Below are 17,477 nucleotides of genomic sequence, written 5' to 3'. Positions count from 1 at the left end.
TTTCGTTTGATTTGCACTCTCACTAATTGTCGACAATACAGATCCGAGTCTATCGTTCTTTCCGTGGTCAGCAGCTTGGAATGAACGTGGACCTAACCAGATGGAAAACACACAATCAAGTTGGTCGCGTTTTTTTAATAGATAGAAGATAATAATTGATGTTCAGTCGTTTAGAGGGGTTGACCGTGACACTAACCACTACATGGTAGCAGCGATTATAAGAGAGAGATTGTTGAAAAAGGAAAATATTCAACATCTGAAAACGGATAGGTTTAGTTTGAAGAAATTAGAGGAGGATCAAGGGAGAAGGGTATACTAGATTAAAGTGTCGAACAGATTTTCGGTTTTTACAAAGTTTGAAATGCACGAATGTTGACAATATTTGGGTTTAAATTACGGATTAACGTTAAAATTTCAGATAAAGAAAAAAAAGTTGAGTGAGCGGAAATTTGTAGGAACAACCATGGGTCGACCAGAAATACTAGCAGAGAAAAGGCAACAGGTAGAAACTATATTGGCTACAAAATCTGAGCGATAGAACTGCATAAAGCTTCAGCTATATCAGGTGGAAAACTACATAAACTTTTAGAATAAAGAAACGTGATTTTGAATTTGAAGATGAAGTGAAAACGAAAATATTCGGCTTATGTGAAACAGAGGTATCAGCAAATTTGCGTCGGACGGTACGGTCTCACGACTGATAATATTTTGAGTAGATTTCTTTTATGACAGTTTGCTCAACCAAACACAGCCAAAAATAATGCACGTTGAGAAAGTGGAATGCGTACAGCAGAACACGTGTATTCCAGAGCCTAACCGAACAGAAATAAAAAATCGCATTAAACGAATTAAAGAATCAAATCTCCTGTTGTATATGAAATTCCGGCTGAATTAATTTTAGCTGGAGGGGAAAAAGCTGCGCAACGAGATACACAAACTCTTTCTCCTCATCTGGAACATGGAGGAATTGCCACAAGAGTGGAATGAATCATTGTTCAATTCATAAGCCAGGCAACAAAGTTGATTGTAATAATTATTGAGGCATTTATCTTCTGTTAACATCCTGTAAAACAGTCTCAAATATTCTATAAGCAAGATTGACCCCATACGCAGATGAAATTATTGTAGATTATCAGTGTGGATTTAGACGAAATCGATCAACTATCGACCAAATATTTACTATTCGCCACATACTCGAAAACAAGTGTTAATACAATCCCTCAGTACGTCAACTATTTATTGATTTCAGAAAAACTTACGACTTGTTAGGAGGGAAACATTGTACAACATTCTTACATTATTTGGAATACTGTAAAAGCTAATTAGATTAATTAGAATATGTTTAAATGAATTCCAATGTAAAGTACAGGTAGGAAAATACTTGGCCATGAGTTTTCACATTGAGAATCGGCTGAAAGGAGATGCATTGTCTCCATTGTTGTTTACTTTTGTTGTAGAATACGCTATAAGAAAAATCAAAGATAGCAACCAGGTCCTTGAGCTAAATGGCACTCACTAGCTTATGACTTATGCTGATGTAAATTTGAAGGGAATGATACGAGGAAATAGAAAGAAATGCAGATTTTTTTTATTTAACGCCTGTAGGGACATAGGTTTAGAAGTAAATGCAAAGAAAACTAAATACATGCAACTTTGCCGTGACCGTAACACTGCTAATTATGGATAAGTTAAAATAGCATATAATACTTGTAACAGAGTGTATATTTCTGATATCTAAAATCAACATTAATAGACCAAAACCACATCTAAAAAGAAATTAAATGTCGAGAGCAAGAAGAGAATTCATGTTATTATTTAGTCCAAAATCTTCTGTGTTCGCAAATTCTGTTGAAGGATTTGAAGCTTAATATACATATAAAACGATGTTGTACTGTACATTTGCTAAACATAATCACCTACTTTAGGGAAAGAACATAGACTGAAAGTATTTGAAAATAAAATCCTAAAGCGAATATTCGGATCCAAGACGGACGGAAATGGGGGGAAAAAGCGGAAACTTCATAACGAGGAACTGCATAATTTGTACGGTTGTTAGGTTTATTAAATCTAGGAGGCTTAGGTGGACAAGTAATGTAGCCTGAATGGAAGAAAGTAGAAACGCTTTCAAAATGTCAATTGAAAACAGAGATGGTTATTTTTCCTAACCCACCCTCACCCTCCATTGACGCCCTCCCCTCACCCTCCCTCACACTCACCATCCATTGACACCCTCCCTCACACTCAGCCTCCCTCACACTCACCCTCCATTGACGCCCTTACACTCACCCTCAATTACTTTATCGCCCTCACCCTCAACTACTAAAATGAGGGTGAGGTGAGGATGGCCCTCATGAGGGCAAAATGAGGGAGGATGACCATCTCTGATTGAAAATGGAATTGGAAAATGACTATTAGGAAGATCTGGGAGGTCAATATTAACGTGGATCTCGCAAAAATGGGATATAAAGTAGAAACGGAGTTGGCTAAAGATAGAAATCAATGGAGAGAATTGAACCTCTGGGCTTCATAGGCCATAGAGGGAGTTAGTTTTTAATTATATGTAGGGAGAGAGAGAGAGATGAAAGATTAAAAGGATCCAGTGTAGTATAAGATATAAAGACAGGATAACGATGTCTGTACCTAATTAAAAATTAAGAACCTTAAAAGTGAATGGAAGCATCTTATTGTTTCTTAGAAGTAGCTTGGTCTCTTTTAAGAAAATATATAAGCTTAGATTGAAATTTCCGAATGGGTCTGATGAAGGCGATGATGTTTACCGAAACAGTAACATAGATCAGTAACAATAAGTGTTTGCTTTGGTCAAATTTTATTTCCATTTAAGCTCTACTACATGAGAAGTAGTATATAAAGAGTGAAAAAGTGATTGACTGGACCGGGACTCGAACCTGGAATTTCCGCCGTATCGTGCCGATGCGTTAACCACTACGCCACCCAGTCCTCTTTCCAGAGCAGCCGAACACCCTCTCACTCCTGTAGTCGGTGGTGGTGACTGGGTGGCGTAGTGGTTAACGCATCGACACGATACGCCGGAGATCGTGGCTTCGAGTCCCGGTCCAGCCAATAACTTTCCCACTCTACGTATGTAAGTGAATTAAGTTTTTTTTTTCCTTTCATTACTATACTGCATGAGAAGTGTTCAGATACGAATTTTTATTTACAGAGTGAACCTGAAAGATGTGCGCAAACTCCAAGAGGTAATTCGTGACATCAAAATAAGGTAAAGAAAATACTCTTCCATGTCGTCGAATTTCGCATCGTGTATGAATGACAGGGTGCTAGCTTGAAATCGACATTCCAATCCTGACGACTGGAACAGAGTTAAAATAGATATGCACGAACTGCGGGAAGTGATTCGTGACACCGAAACTAGTTAAATGTGGCTATGAACATCAGCAAAATGGTACATTAGGCAGTTGCGCAGACAGAGGTAGTTTGTGCACATCTTTCTGTTCCGTCCCAATTGTCAGGATTCGATTGTCGATTCCAAGTTGGTACCCCTGTCACTTGTACTCGACGCGGAATTCGACAACATGCAAGTTTTTTTGTTTTTTTTTCTCCTTTTGATGTCACGAATTGGGAGTTTGTGCATATCTTTCAGGCTCACCCTGTATATATAAAGTATTTGGAGCTGATGTGTTTAGTTTTAGTTGAGCGATACGCTGAGGACTAGCTTCCCTTGAATTTTCTCCCTGCTGCCGTTAAAAAAAAAAAATAATAATAATTTTAATGTTTTCCAGGTGGAGTTTCTTATCAATGATCAAGAAAGTTCCTGTTGCTACATCGTACCACCCATAGACCTGAACAGTAGCTGATGGAAAACCCTTCATCATGTAGCTACATTCAGGTAAGTTCATAGGACAATATGCTAATAAGCTTAGAAGTTTTTATTGTCATTTTAATTGTATTTCTAGCTTTCAGGTTAGGATAAATGAAAAGAAATAAAAATTATCATGGAAATACGAATTGAATGTACTTGCCAAAGGAGACTCATGATGAAAATATATTTAAAGGTACCAATGGTGCAAAATATCAGGGCTGCTAAGTCAAAAAACCTGAAGAAGAATTATAACAATCTTTGAGCAAAGCACAACGTTTTAAAATAATTCATGTATAACAGTTTCGCCAACGGCCGTATATCACATGGCTTCATCAGACACAGTACCTGTTCACACCAAAAGTATAGCTAGTTGGTGAAACTGTTACAGATTAAGTATTTTAGTAGACGTTTTTCTTTGCTGAAAGATTGTTTTAATTCTACTTTTAAGTTAGTGTAGCAGTGGCGTAGGGAAGGGGGGCCCAGAGGGCCCCCCCCAAAGAGGTCTGACAATGTACTTTGGTACTTTGATGTTTGTAATTTTTTTTTATATATTTTTATGTTTATATATTTTTTGTTTGTAATTTTTCTATATGTACCTATAACAGCACTTGCCCCCCCCCCCAACACACATCCTGTAGTGTAGCAAACCTATCAAGAACCAGTTTGTTACAGATTACCTGGTTTCAGAATTTTCGAAACATTGAAAACAAATATAACATAATATTGTAGAATCATGAAATTTGTTTAGAGCCGGGAATAAAGTAGAGAAACTTGTTTTTGAAAATTAGTTTATTTAAAAGAAAAAAATCCAAAATTTAATCTAGATAAAGGTTGGTTAACCAAGGAGGGGGATGCAGTAATTAAACCAGTTGGGAATGCCAGAACGAACTTAAAAAGAGTGGAGAGATGGAGCGGGAAGGATAACTGTCATTGTTCCTAGATGTAAAAGCAAATCTTTTTATCCGCACCTTCTCTTTCTCGCAAAAAATAGCAAGATATCATATCTCTATGTCTTACAGTTCTCATCTAAATATGGCTGCTTAAATATCTAGAAATTCGAACTTTTTTGGCCAATATCTAAGGAACGGTGGGTGGCCAATTGGCCAGTAAACAATCAATCAGTGGCCACCGGTTACTACTTGGTACCAAAATGTTTACCATCCTCTTAGATATTGATCAACACCAATATGATCTCTGTGTGACTTACGGTTACCGAGATTTGTCTCCTTAAATCTTCCGAGATCGGAACTATCTTTTGGGCAGTTTCACGAAAACGGTAAGTCATGGAGAGATTATATTGGTGTTAATCAACCCCTAATAGAATGCTAAACATTTTCGTACCGATATTAATTGCTGGCCACTGGCCAAACCAGTGGCCAGTTCGACAGTGGCCACCGGTTACTATTTAATATCAAAATATTTACCATCCTCTTAAGTAGTGTTTAACATTAATATAATCTCTCTCCAACTTATGGTTCCCGAGCTATGGCTCCTTAAATATCCAGAAATAGGCCTTTTCTTGGCCAAAATCACGGAAAGGATAAGTCATAGACAGATAATATTGGTGTTAATCAATACCTAAGAGAATGGTAAACATTTTGGTACCAATGTTAATTGGTGGTCACTGGCGATTGGCCAAACCAGTGGCCAGTTGGGCAGTGTCCACCGGTTACTATTTGGTACCAAAATATTTACCGTCCTTTTAGATATTGATCAACACTAATATGATTTCTCTATGACGTACGGTTCCTGAGCTATGGCACCTTAAATATCTAGAAATTGGCCATTTTTTGGCCAAAATCACGGAAACTGTAATTGATTGATTGATTGTTTGAGTTTAACGTCCCGTTCAGCAGCGAGGCTATATGAGACGTGGACCTACTGATTAACGTGGAATCCGAACCACATGAGCTCCCGCCGGGAATCGAACCCGGGACTCCCACGCCAAAGGCGCGTACACGGAAACTGTAAGTCATAGACAGATGATATTGGTGTTAATCAATACCTAAGAGGATGGTAAGCATTTTGGTACCGATATTAATTGGTGGCTACTGGCCAACTGGCCATTGGACAAGCCAGTGGCCAATTGGACAGTGGCCACCGGTTACTATTTGGTACCAAAATATTTACCATCCTTTTAGATATTGATCAACACCAATATGATCTCTCTATGACATACGGTTCCCGAGATATGACTCCTTAAATCTCTGGAAATCGGCCACTCGGGAACGGTAAGAGTGACGCGAAAAATTTAATAACTTTTTCCGGTAGTTTTTGATGCTCTATCGAATGCACAGACACAGACACAAAGAATTCAGTAACGAACTTTTTAAGTTCGTTGAAAACACATAACGACAGAAACAACATAATCTGGCAATTTCCCTTGCCTGAATGAAACAACATACAACCTGAGCCCATCTATTACAATGTTCTGCACTACCATTTGACGAGTGACTTGCAGCCATCCACAGGTACTTTTTTTTTTTTTCTCTCACTGTTCTACCCTGATGAGTATTCCTCTTATTTCCATAATGTTTTTACTTCTTTTTCTTCTATTTCTATCTTCTGTAAACAAGGCCCCAGGCAAGAGCTGAAACCTTAAGGTTGTATTTTAACTTTTTTTCCCCCCCCCTATGAGTCCATTCCTTGTTAGGTACTTGATATTTTTATTCCTATTTTCATCCTCCGTGAATGAGTCTTCAAAGAAGAGACGTAATCTAAAGGAGTATCTCACTACTCATCTCCGGTGAGTCCCTTCCTCTATATTACCTTGATGTTTCTGAACCTTTTATTTCTATTTTCATCGTCCATGAACAAGGTTTCAGTGGAGAGCCAAAAGTTTAACCCTTTTAAGATCATTCGTAGTTGTGGCCGCGGTGGCTCAGTGGTAGAGCGTTCACCTCTGGTGCTCGGGGTTCCGGGTTCGATCCCAGTCCCCGCCTAGTGAACTTTGTGATGGGCAAACACCGTGTGCGTGGGTTTTCTCGGGGTTCTCCCATTTCCTCCCACTTTCTTCATTCCACCATTTCATTCATTACTCATCATCACCGTCTCCTTTAGCCTAACCGGCATAATAACCGTGGGACGTAAAACTCAAAGATTTCATTTCATTTTCATTTTCATTCGTAGTTATAACTACGATAGGGTAGTATCTTTATTATTCGATTAAAAAAAGTACTATTAAAGCTGTTTAGATTTTTGTTGTTGTTGTTCTTGTATATGTGTGTTTTCGCAAGCATGCAGGCATCGTAGAACGCGTTACGTATGGTTTCACTCTTCTGTGCGTTGATACAAAGGTGATGACGTCAGAACTTAATTTTTTTTCGTTAGATCTATTTTTATTATTTTTGGCGGGCTTACTTTTTGCAACTAGAAGATTTAAATTTTGCACACACATTCAGTGTATTCCTTAGTATTCTTCAGATATTTTCAGATCCCTACTTTAACAAAAGGGGGAGGGGTCCAGAAGGATATCCTTTCTTCGCGATTTTCGCGCCTCAGATACATGATGGAGACAGATGAATGATACCGTTTAAAAAGCTGTTCTACTATGAAGAGAGTGAAGTATAAGCCATGATCCTAGGATAAATAGGGATGTCTAGTGTAGTCTAGTGTAGTCCTGCGGTACTTCCGCAACAAATTTTATAGAGGTAGTTGGTGAGTACTTCTAATTATATGCCCGTAGCCAAATTCCCTCTATAAAAAATTGTTGCGTGAGTATCTTAGTATTCTGAAACATGGATTTTTGGATAGGGCACATACTAGTTCCTAAGTGAAGTCTTGACGCTACTACAGTAGGTCCCATAGTTTTGGATCTATGGACCTTTAAAGTTCATTTTTTTCTGTTTACGTCAGCCTATAACTCCCAAAGGAAGCATTTGTGCACCCTAGTTGTTTTATACTTGTCTTGTCTTAATGTCAGGAATCACCTCCCAAACGTTCTCGGTGTTGTTTTGAAACATCCTGTATAACATTAACAGCATAGGAACAACGTTGCATCAGTGTGGCCAAGTTCCAAGGCACGGTGGCTCAGCTCTAGTGCATGGGGTCCCTGGTTCGTACCATCCAGTGGGAAAATACTTTTAGTTTCCTGACTAATTTGAAGAACCCTTCTGATTTTCTTCCCTATATTACTGATATTATTGTAACTTTTGTATTTCTCTGTTTCTTCTTTCTAGTTGGAGCCTTTTATCCATCAAGTAGGGGGCCATTCCTCCATGTTGTGTTTAGATGAATACACGGTGTGTAAACCACTTGTTAGAAGAGAGTTGGAGTTCTATGAAACGCTCCCAGATGCTGTACGGAAGTTTACACCAGTATATCATGGCACAATTCAAGTTCAGGTTCTGAAAGATGAAGATGGTTATATTAAGCTGTTTGCAAAACCACCAGAGTTCTATAAAGTGAAGGGTAACTCTCCCAAAAGAAGGTACGTATTAAGACCTTTTATATTTTATTAAGGACCTCGAATGATAAGCAGCACAAGGTTTAGGAAATTTATATATATAATGTATCGGGTGTTATAAAAATGGCGCCCACGGACTACAGAGCACTGTTCTACAAGTCAAAATAAAGCGAAAAATATATATAATTGTATACCTTTCGGATCCTGGTGTGGAGACGGAAATTACACTATGTGACATCGTCGCAGGAAAAGAATCAGAACATATACCAATCCATCAAATAGTTACATCGATTCTCTCCAGATGGCAGTAAAGTCGATAGACGTTGACACTAGCACCACTTTTTAGTGTAACAATCGATGTAACTGCTTGATGAATTCGTAGATCAGCGCGAATAATTCCAAATTAATCTGCAACGTTGCCACATAGTGAAAATTTGATCCTCCATAGCGGCTGAAGAAGGCCCCAGAGGGTATTCCATTGTATAGCATTTTCGCTTTATTTTGATCTCAAGAATAGCGCTCTGTTGTCTTTGGGCGCCATTTTCAGGACACCGGATATACTTTGTATATATATATATATATATATATATATAGGGTGAAAGATTTTATCCTGATAAGCCCTTGTAACTATTAAAATAATAAATAAAAAGCTCTGACATTTTCCACTGTGCAAATATCAACAGAGTAATATTGTTTGACATCCTTCGCACTATCACCAGGTTAAACAGTGTTGCTGATTCAACCTAAACTTGTATTTTCTTTTTAAATAGCACTATGTTAGGTTATTACTCATATCACATCTACATGTCAAACGAAAACTTATAATAGTACATTTATTATTCAGTGTTGCAAACTATGGACGCTACATTATCACGAACATCAATATTTTGGAGGTCTTTGCAGCAGTAATAGAGCAAGTGATACGAACGGAAAATGATCAACCAAAGTATTTTAGTGTGTAATTAATACTATCATCGTAATATGATGGATTTCAGTTAAACAGGAACAAAGTTACAAGGGATTGAATTTTTTTTTCAGAAGCCTTTATTCCGAAAAATTGCTTAAATAAATACTTTGCCCATTCTTACAGATGGTTTTCAATGAATGTAAATATTATAATGAAGTTTACAGCAGTTTGGTATCTAAAACCGTTCTTGAATGACCCCACGTGGTGTAGTTGCTAACGCTCTTGCCTTTAGAGCGAGCAGTCCCGGGTTCGATTCCCGGTAGGGACACTCGGTTGTAAAAGTATAACAGCTTTTTCAGGTCAGCCATCTTGAGTGAGGTTTTCCTGGGTTTCTCTTATTCACACCAGCCAAATGCCGGGATGGTACTTAACATAATGGTCCTAGGCCGCTTCTTTCCCTTTCCCGGATAGTGTGATCGCTGAGGGACGTCATCCCTCATACGTGACGGGCTAACATGGCATACATGCCTACAGCCCAGGAATCTTAATTTCTAATCTAACCGTTCTTGAGATATGATTAACATCGTGAAAGTTCGGAACACTGCTTAAAATCATGTAATTCCGATAACTTGTTGTAATTATACCTACCAAAAACTATTGTTGTAGTGTTATAAAAGTAAAGTAAATTGACAGTTATTATAAAAGTTTCCCCCAAATACACCATTTTAAGTAATATAGCAATCTTTACCTTCTTTTTTTCGTATCTACGGTACAGTTTAAGGTATAAAAATTGCTGTATACGACATTATAATCTTTATGTAAAACAATCTATGTTTTAACAGGAATTGTTCCACTAACGATGTTATTTGGCTGTCACTTAGCCTTTACTAATTCTCGGACTTCTTGTTCGGCGTATTCCTAGAGCCAGCTGAACAGAAGAGGACTAACAGATAAAAAAAATGTAGGGAACTGTTGGTAGTTTGCAAGTACTCATAGATCCATGAGTGGCGACCCAGCCAGGATGAACACTCTCAATATGACCTGCAAAACCACAGACTATTATTTATGTTCTTGTTTGCATGTTACCCCTCCCTTTGCCAAGATCAGGATGCTTACTCTGCTCCTATAGATCTGATCCTTGTCGACCCAGTCAAGACAAAGACTTCCATGACAACCTGCAAAATCAACGGTTCCGCTAACAATGTTATTTGCCTGTTACCAGAGCCTTTACCAATTCTCGGGCTTCTTGCTTGGCGTATCCCTAGAGCCAGCTGAACAGAAGAGGGCAAACATATAAAAAATGTAGGCAACTGTTGGTAGTTTGCAAGCACTCATAGATCCATGAATGGCGACCCAGCCAGGATGAACACTGTCAATATGACCTGCAAAACCACAGACTATTATTTATGTTCTTGTTTGCCTGTTAGCCCTCCCTTTGCCAAGATCAGGATGCTCACTCTGCTCTTTATGAATATAGTCTGTTTTTCTGACCTAGAAAGAAGCTATGACATCACAAAACGTCTTGGAAAAGATTGACTTGGGTTAAGATTTAACGGTATTCCTCAGCAGATTCTGTCTCTAGATTAATCGAGGAAAAACACACCTTTCCGCATGAACTGAATTATGGTTTCGTAGTTTAAATGTTGCTAAATGCAAATTTCAGCTTCCAATTAAGGCAAAATGAAAATATACACGGTCATAAGTCATGTGTGTGTTTCATTTTTCCTGGTACGATCCAATGCCTGTAGTATTGGAGTTGGAAGTTTCTTTAGAAGCTTGAAGGATGATATCAGGCAATCTCATTTGGTCCGTTTCAATAGACTTCCAAAAGGATTTCTTAGGTAAATTGTGCAGCTGACAGATGATCCTCAACTCATAAATTGAAAAATCGCCTTAATTAGTAGTCTTCATCTATAAGATTAATTTGAATTTTAATGAACGCTGAATACTGATTGATTTATTGTGTCCTTTTCAGGATTCGGCTGCACCAGTCAGGAAACATTGAAATTGAGAGTGATGCAGCACAAATCTTTGAGAGCAGCTCTCCCTCGCCGAAAGAAGAGAAGAAAGTGGAATCCGCGTTTTTCAATCCTTGGGTGTTGAAATGTCATCAGAGTCACTTTAATTTGGAGGGAAGAGAGATGGTGCAGAGTATCCTTGTTAGGTTTTCTAATACAGTGTTTATATATATATATATATATATATATATATATATACTAGCGTACTTTGCTATTTCTGAGCCTTCCATACGGTGAACGTGCTGCTTCAGCTTGAAAGAACAGGACCATGGGTTACGGAACGGTGAGGTATCAATGCTGCATATTAACTTTCATTATCGTTTCGTAAACCTATAACCGGTTCGCTCCACTTTTTTTTATACCATTCAATTTCGGCAGCTGTATTTTTACCTACATAATACAGTATGTCACTGAGATCAATTAATTAGTTTTGTTGACACATCATGATTACAGGTATAGTGCTATTTCGACTCATTCTTTTCAGAAGTCCTCACGTGCGTGAATCTTGTACCCGAGTCGAATTTCCTCAAAGAAACTTTTTTATTTCTACTGCATCGTGGATTTCCATTGTCTACTGAATGAATATCGTGGAATCGGAAGGTAAGAGTAATAATGTAAGTTGTTGTATATTTCGTTCTTTAATAAATAATGCACAATCAAATTTTTTTAAAAAATATATTTATGTAGAAAGAAGGTCATTTTACTTACAAATGATACATGCCTAGGTACAAGGCACTAATATAAAATTGAATCGATGAAAGCACAGTTCAGATTCAACGTAATTGGAATTACCAAATGAATTGAATAGGATGGAGATTTAATAATGGTATACTAGCCTTGAATTACACTTAAACACCTATTTGTATTACTTTAATTCTATACATCTGGATGACCCCTTGTGTCATCGTCGGTACGTGACTGTTAACCCTTTCCGCTACGATTTATTTTCTGAATTCTGATAATTGAAGTATAAGTTATAAGAGTGCATTATAGATGGATTATTATTATATAACTTTCAAAACATCAATATAGTAATCCTACGTAATTCTATAATAGTTTAAATTTTATGACAAGTGTAGCTCGTCATTGTGCGATTTGGCATCGGGAGGCCATGACGAGCTAGACTCATCATTTCAGTGCAAGGGGTTAAGGAATTTTTCTTACACTGGTGCCAATGCAATTACAGCTTTGATACCTGATGAGAAATTCACCTAAGCAACACAACACAGGGATGAACTAAGGCCACTAGTCCAACATTACTAACTCTGTATACGTTCAGCAAACAGGTTGTGGTGTGCAGATAGTCAGGAGAAAGTGCCTTGTTGAACAGTCGTAAGAAAGTGTACCATGTAAAACACACAATTGCGAGTTATTTCTGGGAGGCACGGTGGCTCAGTGGTAGAGCGCTTACCTCTAGTAAGTGGGGTCCCTGGTTCAATCCCCGGCCAAGTAAGGTTGTGGTGGACAACATCGTGTCCGTGGATTTCTTTGGGGTTCTCCAACATTCGTACTCCACCAAATATTCCATCATCGTTCATTTGCCTTAATCATCCATCTTTTGTTTGACTAAAGAGAATAATCGTGGGACGTAAGCTAAAAAAAAATTATTTCATTTTTGAGAGTTATTTTTCTTTATGACAAAATTTTAGATATTCTGTGCATCAAGCCGTGAGAAACATTAACAGTATATTGGGTCCAAGAATTTCAAATGAACTCACCCATTCACTTTAGTTTGTCAAATTTTATTCCGGTGAGGCAGCATAATAAAATGAGCTCCGTGGGCACCGATTAACTTAATCGCATGACCTTCTCAGGACCATCGTGAAAGCATACCGTCCGAAATGTTTTTAGGCCATTACAGACAAGTTAGGCATCCACCATACCATTGTTGTTCGTGTGCCATTACAGACGAGTTAGATATACACCGTACTATTGACATTTGTTTGCCATTACAGATGAGTTAGGCATACGCCATACCACTGTCGTTCGCGTGCCATTACAAACGAGTTAGACATACACCATTACCATTGTCGTTGGACAGCAGCGTGCAATCGGTAAAATGAAACAGTTGGATGCCACAAGTTAGGACTGCCCAACAAGAATCGCCGTGTGGATGTTACCGTTCTCTGGATGTATGGAATAATATGGAAGATTGTATGCATCGAATTGTCACTTCTGATAAAATACGGATTTTCTACAACAATCGTAAAGGATCAGGACAGTGGTTGGGTTGTGATTAACGTCCTGAATAGTGTCACAAAGCACTCTATCATCTGAAGGTGCTGGTGCTGGTATGGTGGTCGTGATCTATCATGTCTTTCTCCGTGGAGGCAGAACGATCACTGCGGATCGTTATAGTCCTGATTTTTATGAAATGCAACCCCAACTTGTCCGCGAACATCTATCAGTGGTCAAAGAACGGGCAAACTTTCCATGAGCTACAATATAAAACCCAATCATCATATTCTCTCAATATCTCTTCCACAGATTACCATCTTTTCCGGCATCTCGGTCACGTCTTCGAAAGATAGGGGATACGTGCTGCCATCTGTCCAAGATACGCGCTTTCTCTCTACCTAGAAAATACATTGAAAAGATAGTGGATACGTGCTGCCATGTATTGCCTATAGTCAAGCCTTCACACCTTTAGATATCCTTTAGAGATAAATTATCCCCTTTTTCCTGTCCTATTTGTTTGCATATTACTCTTGATGTAGATAGAAAATTCGTAAATATTATAACTAGTAAAATTAAAAAATGTGCTAGGTAATAAATTCTCTTTCGTAAATATTCCTTAACAAAGACAAAGATTTCATCTTACTCGAAAATTTGACGTGGAAGTTCTCTTGTCCGTGCGTTTTGGACTTAAAAATGGGAACCCGACAGTATGGAGACAGCGCAACAAATGCCAAGAAGCAAAGTAAATTGACCAAAGTTGCTACTACGACGTCCGGAAAACTGGGTGTTCGTGTCGGCGGAATGCAGGTGAGTTAACTGCAGCAATTCATTAAGTTAAATTCATGGGTAAGTGTATGTAATTCATATTATCCATTTTTTTTCAAATGTCTTGTATTTCGAAATTCTTGCTGAATTTTCGGTGAACTGAGATGCCATCTTTATCCAGTGGATTAGGATGGATTAACTAGGAACGAAGTAAGGTTTGGTATGCTTTGGGTTAACTCTGTTGGAGATTGGCTCTGAAATCATAACAAATAACTTACTTTGAATGTTAATTAATAGTCCAATCATCATCATCTTCTTCTCCTCCTCCTCCTCCTCCTCCTCATCATCATCATTATTGTTATTATTATAATTATAATTATCATTACCATTATTATTATTATTATTATTATTATTATTATTATTATTATTATTATTATTATTATTATTATTATTATTATTATTATTATTATTATTATTTGTAGTCTCTTCTCTGTTTTGATATTGTCCATTAATTGTAGTCTATTTCGGCCTCCTCCTCCACTTTCCAGCCACCATACCCTCTAGCACGTCCCTCATGATACTTAGCCAATGTTCCAACCATTTTCTTTTCCTCTTCTTAATAATATCTAAAATTGTCATTTTCTCTCACACCATTTCTAACACCCTCGCACAAAGTTTTCCGTTCGACGTAGCTAATTCTCTCCATTCTTCTCCACACCCACATTTCCAAAGCGTTTCTTTCCCATATGATGTCTATTGGCCATATAAGGTACATGTAAAGCTGCAAATTAAGGAATAGTGGGAATAGGTCTAGCAAGTAACAGTGTCACGAGTACACTAGGTGAAGGATTTTGTTTTGTGAGGCATGATATTTTCTTAATATTGAAACAGGAAGTATAGTAGATTTCTACCAATTCCGGTAAAGATAAATTAGAATAGAGGTGGAAATGTATTCTAGGGACACTTAAAGTATGTTTTTTTTTTTTTTTTTTTTTTTATCTTGGTATACTTCCCGCCAGTGCACTTGGTTGGATTTTAAAATATTTTCTGTTAGCACCCACGTGAACATTGTAATCCAATAGACGTCTTATTGACTTTGTCGTGTAGGTGACGTTAGTAGTCAGCCAGCCCATCAAATGAGGTCATTGCTATTTGGTGAATATTTGAAGTGCTTAGTTGGCGCACGCGAACAAGTGTAACTTAGATTTCATTTTCATTTCAATGCTTCAACATAGGTGTAGGATGATCTTTTGGTTGAAAATCTGATATTTTTACATAAGTCGCTGTCCTTGTTTGTTTCAACAATTTTTCTTCTCTTATTTGCTAAAGGCCATTATATTGTATTTTAAAATTTATCAAATCTTAGAAAAGATTTTCTGAAGAATACTGTTATTATCCTAATGGTGGAATAAATCAGAAGTACAGGGTGTTTGAAAAAGAACTCCCTAGTTTTAAGTACAGTGAAACCTGTCAACTTGGCCACCTGCTTATCTTGGCCTAGTTCGTCTTGAACCTGCATTTTCCCATAAGACATTCGTTACTTACTACTCTATAAGTTGGCCACCTGTTTATCTTGGAAGTTGGCCACACTGAACCAAGGTTCACCCTATGATGATAATGATAAATTTACCTGTGTATCTTGGCCACGCAAAATACAGTTTTGTTATTTTTCTTAACTCTTTCGAATTCCCATATGTTCTGTATTTGTGACTGGACACAAAGAAGCATAGATTCGCACGATTTGTTCTTGGAGGTCAATGACCAGAACACTACCCTCATAAAGGGGTGATGAAGGAAGGTGTGAATAAGAAAAAGCACGTACAGGAATTCAGGAAATGGTTGTGCGTATTTGTTTACCCTATCTGATTTGCTAAAATCATTAGCTTATCAACTCCTCTCATCAGCGAGGAGCGTTAGTAATTCCGGAAAAATCTCAAGGTTAAAACTAACCATCTCAATTGTCAACTATTGGTGCCTGTCGGCTTGTCAAAAGATAGCGGAGTTTTTGAGGTATGAATTCCCTGAAGATTTTCTCAAAACATCTTTTGCTCCGAGGGAAACACTTCTAGCTCATTAACAAGAGGTAGTTAACTACAATATCACAATGTGCATATCTGCCAAAAAGAATAAAACAAATACGTCTAGAATGAACCACCATTCAGTAACAACTAAAAAGAAGTCATATAAATTGCATATGAATTTCTCAATTTATAACTTAGCTTTTCTTGTTTTCAATCTGAATAACTCAGTGTGTTATAATATCAATTTCAATAAAATGCGTACATACGCTTCTATTTTGTGGTTGTTTGTGTTGTTGTGTTTTCAATCCGAATAATCCAATGTACCAGACTAGTTTTCAGGAAGTGAAAGGTATGCACATATATTAAACATACTATAGTAATATTTTCTAGTACTGTATATTTTTATGATTACTCTATATACATTATTTATAAGTAGCTGTAGTGCCACTGATTATTAAAATTTTACAATCAAGTAATACTAGAAATCCTATTCTAAAAATACAAAAATCGCACTTATTTTCTGTAAGTTGGCCACTTTTCGATGAAACCGATGGTGGCCAACATAGACAGGTTTCACTGTATAAATTTAATTGGGAAATGAATGAAAACTTACATCAATGAGTACATATCATGAGAGAGAATTCCTTCAAGTTTTGTTTAATGTCAATAGACTTCAACGTGGGATCCATTTGTGGCCCTGCACACGTCGAGACGATATTCCACTTCTCGCCACGTATTCACCGACATTGACTTTAGCCAATGACGGATAGTTTTTGCTGTAGGTGATTCACCACCATACTGACGTCTAAAATTACGTTGCACTGTTATAACTTGACTTAGTTTTCACAAGCCAAATAACACACTGCGCTTTCTGTTGCGGAATACACATTGTTGCTGAGTTGCTCTGCACTGCACGCCTGCCTGGACTGAACTGAAAAAACAGAGGGAAAAAAACAGCACTGGTGGCGTCTCAAGGTCAAGCAGACCTACCAACTGCAGGGGAGCCAAACTTGGAGAGTTGATGAATCAAACACCACAAACTAGAATAGTATATGTCACTTTGTACAGATTCTAGGACACATTAAAACTAGGGAGTCCTTTTTCAAACACGAAGACTAATTTACCACAAAGTATTTTGTCTGAAATGTTAGTTAGCTTTACACTAACACTGACATACACAATGTTTTATCAGCACAGGTGCTTTTTGTAACTATTCACAAGCACCTTTCTTCTGCTTTCAATAATTTTAGAAAGATTACAACTTCTGTCCTTGTGATTTGAAAATAATGTTATACATACTAAAATTAAGGTATTACAAAAAACTTAGTTCAGTTTCATTCACAGA

At 37.5% G+C, this 17,477-nt stretch overlaps 1 protein-coding gene across 2 annotated transcripts in view; it reads left to right on the top strand.

Moving 5' to 3' along the window:
* LOC145675587 (inositol hexakisphosphate kinase 3-like) overlaps positions 1-17,477 on the top strand; it is a 50,436-nt gene that overhangs the window by 13,739 nt on the left and 19,220 nt on the right. For both annotated transcript variants that reach the window (XM_081746114.1, XM_081746115.1), the window contains exons 2-5: positions 3,759-3,865; positions 8,017-8,267; positions 11,126-11,301; positions 13,978-14,153. In XM_081746114.1, the coding sequence (XP_081602240.1) occupies positions 3,833-3,865; positions 8,017-8,267; positions 11,126-11,301; positions 13,978-14,153 (636 nt within the window). In that variant the 5' untranslated portion in view covers positions 3,759-3,832. The remainder of the gene's footprint in view (positions 1-3,758; positions 3,866-8,016; positions 8,268-11,125; positions 11,302-13,977; positions 14,154-17,477) is intronic.

The sequence above is a fragment of the Thermobia domestica genome, chromosome 18, assembly GCF_964235325.1.
Source record: "Thermobia domestica chromosome 18, izTheDome1.hap1.1, whole genome shotgun sequence".
NCBI lineage: Eukaryota > Metazoa > Arthropoda > Insecta > Zygentoma > Lepismatidae > Thermobia > Thermobia domestica.
The sequence above is the reverse complement of the archived record's forward strand: the minus strand, read 5'-3'. Positions and strand labels throughout refer to the sequence as shown.